At 34.3% G+C, this 13,226-nt stretch overlaps 1 protein-coding gene and 1 long non-coding RNA gene across 6 annotated transcripts in view; both read left to right on the top strand.

Moving 5' to 3' along the window:
- LOC122531515 (zinc finger protein 239-like) overlaps positions 1–1,716 on the top strand; it is a 42,136-nt gene extending 40,420 nt beyond the window's left edge. For all 5 annotated transcript variants that reach the window (XM_043659515.1, XM_043659512.1, XM_043659510.1 and 2 more), the window contains one exon: positions 92–1,716. In XM_043659515.1, coding sequence (XP_043515450.1) covers positions 92–901 — 810 coding nt within the window. In that variant the 3' untranslated portion in view covers positions 902–1,716. The remainder of the gene's footprint in view (positions 1–91) is intronic.
- A 786-nt stretch (positions 1,717–2,502) lies between these two features.
- Positions 2,503–2,830, top strand: LOC122531518. Its single transcript, XR_006307295.1, has 2 exons — positions 2,503–2,624; positions 2,708–2,830. It is a non-coding gene; the product is annotated as an uncharacterized LOC122531518 (long non-coding RNA).
- The last annotated feature ends 10,396 nt before the right edge of the window (positions 2,831–13,226 follow it).

The following is a 13,226-nucleotide window of genomic DNA, read 5'->3' on the forward strand; positions in this document are numbered from 1 at the left end:
AAAAAAAAAAAAAAAAAAAAAAAAAAAAAAAAAGAAAAAGATACGACTGGCAAAAACTCACTCATTTCCCTTTCTCTAATTGCGAATTTAGGTGCACGTTAGAACGCACTCAGGGGAGAAGCCGTTTCGTTGCACCGACTGCGGCAAGCAATTCTCCCAGTTGCGAAATTACAAGTACCACCGTAGCGTCCACGAGGGCACGAGGGAATTCGCGGCCACCTGTCCAGAATGCGGCAAGTACTTCAACGACCGCGGCTATCTGAGCTCTCATATGAAGATCCACCGTAACCGGAAGGAGTACGGCTGCGCGGAATGCGGCAAGAGTTTCAATCAGCGGGTCGCCTACAACATGCACGTGCGGATCCACACCGGCGTGAAGCCGCACCAGTGCGAACAGTGCGGGAAAGCGTTTTCCAGGAAGATGCTGCTGAAGCAGCATCTTAGAACTCATTCGGGGGAACGGCCGTATCAGTGCCAGGTTTGCCAGAAAGCTTTCGCCGACAGATCGAACATGACGTTGCACACGAGATTACATTCCGGATTAAAGCCTTACCAGTGCACGCTGTGCTCGAAGGCGTTCACGAAGAAGCATCATCTGAAGACTCATTTGAATTACCACACCGGCACCAAACCGTACTCCTGCCCGAATTGTGGATTGAGATTCTCGCAAAGCAGCAACATGAGAACGCACTTCAAGAAGTGTACCGTTAACAATCCGTCGGAGGGGAAGGACTCGCAGTCGGAGGGCACCGTGAACGACACGTCGAAGATCGTACAAGCGAGAACGATCTCGAGAACACCTACGGACACGCTAACGCCGCCGAATTCCGACCAGGAATTGAGCATATTGACGCCGATCTCGAAGAGCAACGGGTTAGAAGGGAACGGAATGGGGACCTAGCGAGAGCAAGGATTACATCAATCAAATCCGTCCGCACGAGCGTCGAGTACATATTTAAAGAGGGTATCTCTTTGATCGTTAATGCGGTGCTCTTACCGATCGTTAGTCGGGAACGAAGTAAATCCACGTGACGAATCGAGCATCTGACGAGGTCACGCGATGAAATTAGCCACGTGATGCGGCGGCTACGTAGCTGACAAGCTGATAACGCGAAATTTACACGTTCTGCAGGACTGACGTGGAGAATTCATCGTTTGCGTCAGAGATGCTTTTTGCCCGGCTGCTGCGTTTTTTAGATAAACGGTTGAAACGATAATGCACACGGCCAGGCAATCCGATGGATAAATCGATCGGGTTGCCGGTGCCCGCAAATCGGTAATCGAACGGTAGAAAGTATTGGATTCATTTGAAAGTAGCACTGTCAGTTGGTAATCCGAGAGCTACCATAACAGTACGAACGGCCGCCTTTTCCTAGAAATTGTCGTTTTACGGTAGGACGTATCTGATTCAGCCCGCAAATCATTACGTCAATCCTGAATCCCTCTTTTTCTCCTTCTTCTTTTTGGCGTACTTTTCTTCTCTCTGACTTTTACAGTCGCAAAACGAATTACGTTCGTGGAATTAATTCACAGTTGAGGAAGAGAGGGAGTATAAAAAATTGTTTATCTCTGTTCGCTGTCGTGAGAGAGAGTATCCTTTTGCACGAATGTGTGGTGTATAATGTAATATAAATACGAGCATGATGTATATTTACTGTGTAAAAAATATACGACAATAAAATCGAGCCTGAGAACGGTGAACTGAAGTAATCAAAAGATCGAGGTTGTACTTTGATTTCGGTACCCCTGAGAAATTTCTATTCTTGAAATCCTTAACCTCTTGCGCTGGAATGACGTGATTAAATACATCGATCGCTACATTAGCGGATTTCTATTCGTACAAATATTTTAAAACGACTGAAATAACGTGAATATTACCGACAAAAGTAACACAAACGAACAAATGTGAATAATGCGAAAAATTCGTTGCATTTTTATTTTACTGTAACATTTTATATAAATAACATATTAATATAATATATTCCGTCTCATAGAAAAATGTTAACTAATTCCAATTTATTAATTTCTCGATGAAACATTCATCAATCTCCACAAAAATATCCTTCGAAATTTCCTGGTTCTAATACTTTCTCTTACTTTTTGCTCTATCTGTTCGTTTAACGTTTTTTATTTTTCACCAAACAAGAAAAAAAGAAGATTCTACTGGCAATCTGAGATTTCGACTACTTTTATTTCCTGGTGTCGTCTTGCAAAGTCATCGGACACAGAAAACTTTCTAGCCAGGGTCAACAACGCTCCACGATCTCCTGGATAAGAGGTCCCCTGAAAAATCTAATGAATCACTGGTGCAATTAAGATTGTAATTAGAATGACTAGCTCTTTGCAAGTGGATTCTCGATTGTATTATCCACAGTCCGAGAAAGACAGCTCTGTTGTCTTTCTCGTGCATCATCGGAAGCGTATACTGTAACTACAACTTACGTACTTCCTCTTCAACGGCGAGCCGAGAGATCTCTGCTGGCTAGTCTCAGTCAAGAGATCGTATCACTTCGAAGATAGCTGTTCCACTCTCTCACGAGTGCCGCGGAAGCTTCGGAATGGTGGCTACTTGCGTATACACACAGGAGGGAATCAGCAGGCCTTTAAACACAAGACAGGAGGAGGTCTATGCGCGCTCCCATATTTGCTGAAAGCTCCGTTAAACGTTAGAACACAACGAGATACTACTTACTGTAATTTATAGCAGACTCGAGGATCCCACTTCATTGAGAAATGTTCCGTTGTGAGAGAGTCAGGCAACGTTTACGGGACTCTCAAGGCTATATTTTGTGGAAATGTTCAACGAACAGCAAAATGAAAATCTACTGGATCCAAATGGGGACAAGTACGAATTAATCAGTAATAAATCCGGTAAGAATTTTGAATGTTTGATTTAGATGTGTACATTTGTTTAGAAATCTGAGAATATATGTAATGAAATTATTTGAAATATAAGTCTAACGTTTTATATAATCGATTTTTCAACACACGTGTCAAATTTTTAATATTTTAATAACGGGGAAAAGAAATGGGATGCCGGACGTGTCGTGGATTTTAATTAATTTGTTGGTTAAACTTGTGAAATATTGACAATATTTCTTATTCGCGAGAATGAACGTATAAATACATACAATGAAAGCACTTTCAAAGTCTGTATACAATTAGCATAAAGAATATTAAGCGAATAAATATAAATAATGATACATTTAATATGATAATTGTATATTATAACAGTAAACTTTTTCATAACTTTTTATTTTGATCTATTTATGTCTTCCAATAAATGAGTATAACATCGTTATTGTTTTTTTTTATAATTTTGACTTAGTAAATAAATTAATAAATTATTGTCGATGAAAAGGTTAAAAATTCTTCTTTTCCTCTAAATATTTGAAATCTAATAAAAGTATGTGGATTTCTACGTGTCATTGGTACTTTCTGAACAAGTTAAAATGGAAGGATGATCTCTTTTTAAATTTTTAGATGTATGTGAATCTCTAAGTATCAAAAATAGATTTTCGTAAATAAATTTGTATATAAATTTATACGGTAAATTTTATTTAACTTTTTTCGACAAAAAAAAACTATTGAGACGTGAAGCTTCAATGCGATATTCGTCAAATTATATTTTCATTTATGCTAAAACTCCATTTATTTGAAACAAATTTTAGTCAAACACTAGATTAAATGAATTCTTGTTGAACTTACTTATTTAGACTTGAATTCCTATTATACATGAACGAAAAATCATTAGTAGAAAAGAGAATCAATGGATTGTTATTATACGAGCTCCAATTTTTATAAACTATTTTCTCTCAATACGTTCATATAAGCAAAGTTTTATTGAGTTTAGGGTTTAGTTCTTGCATTTTTCATTTCTAACAATAAACATGTATACATATATATGTATAGTTCTTCAAGAATAGATATTTTGTATACAAGAAAAAACTCTTTTTCTAAATGGAGATTTTTAGTCACATCACTGCTTTGATTATCAACGACTATCCCACTATTTACTATTTTTATTTTTAATTAATATTGATCTTTCTGCAGTCTCTAATATTTATAACAGTCTCAAATATTTCTAACATCATACTTTCATTTGCAAAAAAAAAAAAAAAGAAAATACAATCCTTACAGATGTTCAAAAGACTTTAATTAACCCGATTTAGAACAATAAGATAAAATTTCTACCAGACTTAACCGATGTTCGACGCTCGAATAGGTCGATTTCCCTTTAGAAGCACAGTAATCTGATAGAAATAATATTTTACCAACCTGGAATTCGAAGTGGTTCACGTGTCCATCATTTGAACAGTGAGTTTTACGTTCCTAGAAATATAAAAGTGTCTTAATAGCCTTTCGGCAATTCGAAATTCGAGGAGCTCGGACAGCCTACAATCGTTAAATTCCATGGTCAGACCAGTTCGTGCCAGCGTCTTACAATTCCTAACGTACTCCACATCGGACCTCAAATGTAAATGTTTGATAAACGTTCCGACAACGGGCGAGCTAATATTTGTTCATAGACGCGCTCGGATCGAAGTGATCATATATTCCTACGAGAAGGAACGAAAAAAAAAAAAAAAAATCTATACGCACATCGGTGATGTAGGCACATAGCGATATATACATATTCGCGATATATACATATATACATATTCACGTATCGGTATGAATAGAAGAACGTACGATACGATACATTGTTTATTTGTCCGGCTTTCACCGAGATTCGTTCTATCGGCTATCGTTCGGGCAGCTAATGGTTATTAATCATTGGACGATTGTGAATTTTCTGACGTTGAACATCACCCTTCGAATACGTCTTATTCAATGATATTCCTAATTGCCGTGATATAATGACTGCCAGTTAGATTCCCGTTAGATTGGCGCTTTAAAGTAAATGTATAATTAGAGAAGATCGATAAATTTCAGTCACGGATGAAATTGAGAAACGAACGCCAGCCGTCTGGGCTAGAGTTTCGCGTTATTATATAAAACGTAAACGATAGACTGAATTACTTTAACAATTGTTCTTAACGGCTTCCTTTCCTTCTGACTATATTGCGCATGGAAAGAGAAAAGGGAAGACACATTCGTCGAAAGTCAGTTCTTCGTTCGTTACTTTAAAAAGAAAAAAATTTACTTTCATACGTCCGTGATGTGTAAAACAGAAAAAACAGAGTAGATACGGATGCATCGAAATGTTTTCGACGATTGTACAATCGGTGAAAGGAACAGGAATACATTAATTAATGCACCGATATTTTTTCACGGTACGTACAATTATTCGAGCGCATAGTTCAGCGTGTAATCATAGTTTATTAACTTCGGGAGAATAAAATCATTGTGCATTGCTAACACTTTCACTTCGAAGAATAAACGAAATCTCCAGGAGGAACTCTCTGATTGCGAGATACGGTTCTCGTGAAATAATCTTTAAATTGTATCTAATAATTCTTAAGGAATCGTATTATCGAATGTAAGAAGAGTTCAATTATTCAACTATATCTACTAAAGTATAAGACTATCTGTGATATATTTTTTATTATTAATTAATACTAAAATCATAATTTAAAAAATAAAATTACAATATTATATAAATAAATTTATAGTTTATCTCATAAATTTAATTTATATATAATAAAATTAATTAAATAATAATATTTAATTAATTATTACTATATATAAATTAAATTTACTTAAACAAAAATTTAGATAATAAATATACAACAAACATTTAATTTTTAAATATATATTTATTTTTTTTATTTAAAAAAAATATATATATATTTAGATCATTTCCTTTCGAGATAATTAAAATTATTAAAATAAATTAATTAACTCTGATACAAAAGGTACAAAATAAATTTTACTTATTTATTTTTAAAAAAATTCATTTTTTATCCTTTTATTCCTTCTTTAGAGTGGAGCTCCCCTTTTCGATTATTACATTATCAGAACAAAATATCCATTAATAACTAAAAATCCATCTGCTAACAGATATTTTGTTCTAGTTATAACGAATTTCGAATTAGATTAAGATTATACTTAGAATTAGAAACGTAGTGGTTCAAATGAGAGAGGCTCTACACATTTTTAATATTATTAACATAATCCGGACTATGTAATATATTAATGAATTTTGGTTATAGTCTTCTGAGGTTCTCATTGCATAAAACAGTAATATCTTTCGTTATTTTGTATTATTCATTTAATGTTTACGTAATAATACATATAGTAATGAAAACTCATGTCCTGCGCTGATTAATTTCAGCATTATGTGTCGTACTGTTCAAAGATTTCATTCTTCTAATTTATTATGATAAATTTAACAATAGCTATAGAGTTAATAAAAACCGGCTAACCTTTGGTAAATTAGATTCTACTTGCGGCTAATTAACAAACTGAATTTACATTACAAATGTAAATCGTACTGCATTGAAATTAATTAACGTTTCATTTGAATATATCTTCGAAAGAGAAAGGATCAGTTGGTCAACAAAATTTGCTGCAACTCCGCCGATTTTACAAATACGATAATGATATTCAGAATACGCGTAGGAACGTACGTTGAATCTAATTAAGCATTTTACTAGAAGAGAAGGCCTAAGCAGCCCGAGGCCCTTGGCGTTCAACTAAGAGCCATACGTAAACCCTCCTAGGTACATTCCTCTCACGAAACGAAAAAAAAAAAAAAAAAAAAAAAAAAAAGAAATATCCCCAACTGAATTATATCTGATAATTCTTGAACCAAGAGTTAGACAGTCTACATACGTTCTACGCTCTGCAATGATCACGATGACTCGACTAATTCGAACATGTAAATAAGACACATTCACCGCGAGAGGTACAAGGAAGCGGAGAGTTATCTCGGACGGGAGAGATATCTCGGAGCTGTTTTGCGAAAGCATCGCGGTAATCCTCCTGGAAATTAATTACGATTCCTCTTAGCACGCGAGCAGATCGATGAGTCACCGTGTGGCCGACGCGGCGTTCCTTCAGTGGCCGTTTTTAAGGTCGATGTTCTCGCGCCGTGGTTCGTGATCCGATCGTCAAATGGCACACGCTCGCTATGCTCGGGGCTCGGGGATCTGTTCATTTATCTCTGCGAAATACGCCGCGTGCCGCGATGGCCGCCGCGCATTCGTTTCACCTTTAGGTATCGCGCGCCGACCCGCTGAACTCGACGATCGAAAAGAGAAAACTCGATAGAACTCGACCGACCAGTTCCAGATTGAAAAATTCGAACCCCGTCTTCCTCGCGAATCGATGATGATAATTAGAGCTTTACGTGAACGAGAACAAGCCTGGGAAAAGCTGGCTTCGGATCTGTCGGCTCATCGATCATTCTTCGCTAGCTACTCTATTTCGTTATGTTTCAATTTTGTATTTATTTAAAATATTTCGTGATTCTTATTCGATGTTCGGACATCACGGACATAGTGACTCTCGTTGATGTTCGGATACTAAGTTCTAACTATTACGTATTTGTTTACAACAGCTTTGAATTAATCTCTTTTTAATATGTTCTAATATATATTAGATAATTAATATATTTTAATATATATTAATTCTAATATATATTTCAATATACATTGCTCTCGATCTTTCAATATATTCATTTATTTATGAAGTAATAAAATTCCTCTTACTAATGGAAAATTATTTTCGAAAATTGGAACCACTTGGTATATTAATAGACTCGAGTGAAATATTTAGTCTGGTATACAAGTAATAAATGATTTACAGATATAACGAAAAATAAAATCATTGGAAAATTTCACGCAAGGCGTAATGATCCTTCATTTATTTCTTTCTAAATTTTCAAGATTTGAAGACAGTTATGATCTCGATTTAATTAAGTACCGTCATTATTCTCTATAATTGTTACAAGGAGCTGAAATCCCTGTTTCGTTAAAAGATTCGGTTAAGAAAGAAATTAAACTAAAAGCTGATATTCTGTAAAACATTTGAAAATGTAGTTTCTTTTTTAACCCACTGATTCAATCAGTGCAACCTACCGCTTTCGCAATTTAAAAAAAAAATTGTATAAACTGACATACTCTTTATGAAACCTCGCTCTTCGAAAACTAAAAGTATCTAACTTTTATCGAAGATAAATTTTCAGATCTGTAAATTTCTCAACATTTAAAAAATTTTGTACTAAAATATTGCTTACGCAATTATACTCCTTCATCGCCTTTCTAAATCAATAGATGCTCTGATCCTGAACAGAATCTCAAAGCAAACCACCAAGGTGTATCCCGTTCCTTATTATTTCATCTTTCTCTCATCTTATATCGGCGCTTGATTCGAACGCTTAAAACTTGGGATCATTTACAACCGATCACTTTCACCGTAAAAACTCGGTGTCGAAGAACTGTCACGCTATATCGTTTATAAAAAGTATTTCAACACTTTATACGGCGCGGTTGCTCGATATCGTAATTTAGTGATCGAAGATTATTATCACGTGGTCAAGTTATGCATCGCATTCCTCTGATACGTATTTTTTGTTTTTTTTTTTAAACTGGTTCATCGTTTCGTACGGAGACCAGAGAAGAGAAGATGGCTGTATGTACGTACATACATGCTATGCAGCCACGTTTGACCTCGGATTATAATCTCTCCCTTGTGTACGATCCACGCACCCAGAGGACTAAGAGCTGTGAGGATAGAGATAAGAAAGAAGAAAGGATGACTCTTCGTATTTTATTGCAGATTCCGTTTGCTAAATGGTAAAGATATCGAAGTGAAACGAGTTCCTCAAGGCGTTGTACAACAGATATTCGAAGATCTAAAGAAAATTGATCTCCTTTCTTGTCTCGTTTGAAATTTTAGAATTCTCTCCCAAGCGAATGTGAAGATTATATTTTGAATTTCAACTGACAGATCCACTTCTTCATTGTTCCTATTTTTTTATGAAATTGATCGAAAATGTTTATAAGTATAAATTATTATACAAATATGTTTCGTTGCTCTATTTGACGAAAAATTGTCCAATCTACAACTAATGATTTAAAAAAAATTTATTTGTCAATTCATTACCAAAGAAAAAAAAAAAAACTGCTATTATACAAAAAAAAAAGTCATAATTAATATCTATCCTATTTCTGAAATTTACGATGAACTTAATAACAGTAATAGACATAATTTGAGAAAGACGAAACATCTTGCTAATTATCTGGAATTATTCGATAAGTGTGCAAAAGATTGATTCGAAAGATAAAAGAACGAATCGCGAAACGAGTCATCAGTAACTAACAAGAACATTTATTGCGATTGATCAATCGTTTTACGGCCATACACACTCTCTATTTCGTGCCTTCGAGTACGTTCGTCTCATCAATTAAGAGGTTAGACCGGACAGCATGTAAACTGGGTTAAAACAGCTCCATAAAGCAACGAACTTTTTCATGTGGCTGCTTGTAATTTGTTTCGCGAACAGAACTGGCCACTTTTTATCAATCGATCCGCCTCGAAACATGGAGGAAAGCTCGGACCGTGTAGAAGGGAACATTCACCTCGCTAGTTATCCACGATTAGGTCAAACAGTCTCACAAGTCACCGCGTCTAGCCTCTTTCCCATACGTGATTTTTATGCGACTTTAAAGAACGAGAAATTGATAGATAGAGCATGATATTGCATCGACCTAACATGGACGTGAAAATGCGATCCCTTTTATATCCTCGGCATTAGTTATCTCGCCAGAGGAGCTGATGCGTGACTTCAACGAGATAATATCACCATTTGTTCGAGTAATTTTATTGTACATATGTTACAAATCACTCTGCAAATAACTAGGAATAATTTTCTTTAGATCGTTGTCAGGATGGATCAGTTAGAGTGACATTATTTTCGCGCGTAACTCCGAGCATGTCTCCGAGCCGTCAATTCTACTCTTTGTTGAATAAGATCAGCGTATTTTTAATAATAAAGTTATGGAAATTAGAAATGACTACGAATTACCTTGGTAAGAAAGCTGAGAACTTTCGTTAATTTGCAATTTTCATTTGCATACCCTTGTTTCAAATGACTTTAATATTTATTAGTATATTATATTTATTAGTATATTTATAGTTTATTATAAGACATACCCTTGTTATTGAATGACTTTAATATTTTCTTGAAGAAGACGAAGAAGACGAAAATTAATGTGAATTCTTGGTAAGAAAGAAAGAATGAGTTTCTGAACAACTTATTTATTTAAATTATTTAATTATGTTAAAATGGAATCAACGTCACAGAAAACTTTATTTTACAATAAAGCATTTCATATTTAGCCACTCGCTGTAACAATTTTGACTCGCTTTTAGTATTTGAGTAAAACAATAAATTCAACAATTTCAGTTATCATTAGTTACAGTGTTTGGAACCGGATGTCATCCCACCTTGAAGCGAAATTTACGAGCAGATAGGTCGATCTCGTTCATTTTATCCGCGATGAGATCACGGTGATTTTATTTTATTACTAACCAAGATCAGCTTTGGAAATGCTTATTAATAAACTAATCAATTGGACGACTTTTTTGTTACTAATGAAAGGATTAATTGATTGATAAGGATCTGAGTCATTTTTAATGTACGCTAATCGCTTTAACCGGTTTCGTTATTTCTCGTCGTAAAAAGTTTCACTAATAGCTCATAAATTTATCGTCAGTTTAGGTTGGATAACGTCCCACAAGATAAAGTGATTGTTTTACATCAGGGAAATTTGTAATATTCATAAAGGGAACGTTGAACGTTTCCACGAGATTTGTTCAGCCTATTATTATTTACGAGATTTATCAGCCTATCAAGATATAAATAGTTACGGTTATTTTATATTTTGAACATCAATGAATATCCACATAATGCATTTTTACGAGATTTATTCTCTCTAGAATTACTAAAATAATTAAAATAACCAATTTGTAATTTTTTATAAAGATTTTCTATATTTACGAGGTGGCATGTTTAGAATTTTGAATGATTTTTCACAAAATAAGCAAGAGCTTGTGATTTTCATTGTATCATGCATCTTCTTGTATTTCTCGTATTTTAATTGATAAAAATCTTGTCTAATCTAATATAAGCTTTATACTATAATTCTTGTGTTGAGACAAAGTAACAACTATGTTAGAAATCAAATGTTCAATAGATTTATTCATCTTCTCATATGAATTCTATTCTACAATAATTTTTATAGACTTTACACATAGTAATAGTATTTAGCATTGCAGATACTGTTTCATTAACAAGGTATACACCAATAGTATCAAACGTTCCAATGAAGACTAACTTTAACTATAAATTTAATAACTGAAAATAATAGAAATTTATTCTGTTCAACTAATCACATAGTTCTTAATTGAATATTTAGAAAAATGCAATTATTTGTTAAGAGTGGCGAGGAAAAATGGCGACATGTATTTTCTATTGTGGACCGAGCGATTCTAACACTTGATATACTTATTGTTCGAAAACAAATGAAGAAATGGATCGAGCAACGATAGACTGGCGCAATTTACATTAAAATGGAAGGAAAGACATGGAAGGTGCACTTGAAGAAGACGAGAAATAAGTTATCGACTTTCCATCGTCTGCCACGTGAAATCAACGCATCCCATGGCTCAAAATGTCAAGGTGTTCCCGAAGTGAAAGGACACTCGTATTTATGCCCTTTTTTCGCTGCGATTTATCACCACGAAATAATTAATAAATTATTTCCACGGCAGCCAGCTGTTCCTCACTCGCTGAACTGATTTGTTCAACGTTGCCACTAGCTATTGTTCAATTAATGCGAACTGTCAATGGTCTAACTGTAAACCTTGAAGATGCAAAATTAGAGTATTCCTTTTCCTTTTGTTTTTTATTTCCGTTAAAATATATTACACTATATTTTCAAATGTTAGACTGTTTCGATTAAAATACTGGATTACTTGTTAAAATACTGAATTATTTGTTCTTTAAGAAAAAGACAGAACAAACTGTCTCCTATTTCTTAGAATAAAAAATGGTTAGTATTGATTCACTAAATTTAATCTTTGTAGATCTATCATTCTGTGCAAGACAATCTTTCAATAACCGGTAAAAAGTAGTATTAGACACCATAATTGCTAGAGTGGATTAAATTTGAGAAATTTAATAGAGAATTTTAAGTTTCAATCGTTATTATTTTCATAAAAGTATGAAGTTGCATGAATATCATCGGTCAAAGCATTTTTGTTCAACCTTACGCTGTCACCCTAATTAACAATATGATGCACAGGCAAGACATTTCACTCGGTGGCTAATTAAACGTAAAACGCATTGGCCGCTTAATGTCCGCGATTCAAGGCGTAATAGAGCCGCGCTTGTTCCTAGAACATCGTAAGATCGTGAAGATCCTTGTTGTCCAGCTTTTTAGAGCACGCGAGTTAATTGTTTCCAGCTATTAAGATCTCTGTTTTATTGAACGTTCGTTGTACCAGCCTCCGGATGGAAGAGATCATGGGAAAGGGTACCAAAACATAAGGCTACAGAACGAATAATGTAACACCTTGTAAATTGTGGCCGCGCTTTAATTAAGCTGGACAAACTACGCGGCGTCTTAAATGTAGATTACAGTTTTACAAATTTAGAGTGGAAGGTGAAGATTCCATGGAATTTCGTTCCTCCATGATGTATATACGTACACGTAAAGATGCTGAGATAAATGAACTACACGGTGGAGTACACGATAGACTTATTTAAGGTTTTTCAAATTGTTTCCTTTGTTCTATAATGTACTGTGGGAAGCACGTGTTATTTTTTTTGTAGTTTCTTTTCCAGAACCACAGCTCTTTTAGCATTCCATTTGTTCTGTTCGAGTATAAACAATTGTTCTTGTCTAAAGCAATAAATAAATTACACTCTATTTTATTTTATTTTGTTTTCAAGTTTATTGTAGCTTAAACCAACCTTATTTTTTTATTTCTTCCGTTGTACGTACATTATAACAAATTAGAATTAAAAAAAAATCCCATCAAAGTTCAAAGTGGAGTAATCTTTCAAGTTGACCAAATGATTTATGTACAAAAATAATTTTTTCCTAAGACAAATCTATTATGGAATGCTGTGAAATGTAGTAATTGTAATATATTATTACATTATATTATAATTAATAAATAACTTGTATCAAATAATAAATAAATTGTGTTATGTCGGATTCTATAATTAAGCAATTTAGTCTTAAATTGTAATGATATCCAATGATCCAATG

Source organism: Frieseomelitta varia, unplaced genomic scaffold, assembly GCF_011392965.1.
Source record: "Frieseomelitta varia isolate USP_RPSP 00005682 unplaced genomic scaffold, Fvar_1.2 scaffold_404, whole genome shotgun sequence".
Lineage (NCBI taxonomy): Eukaryota > Metazoa > Arthropoda > Insecta > Hymenoptera > Apidae > Frieseomelitta > Frieseomelitta varia.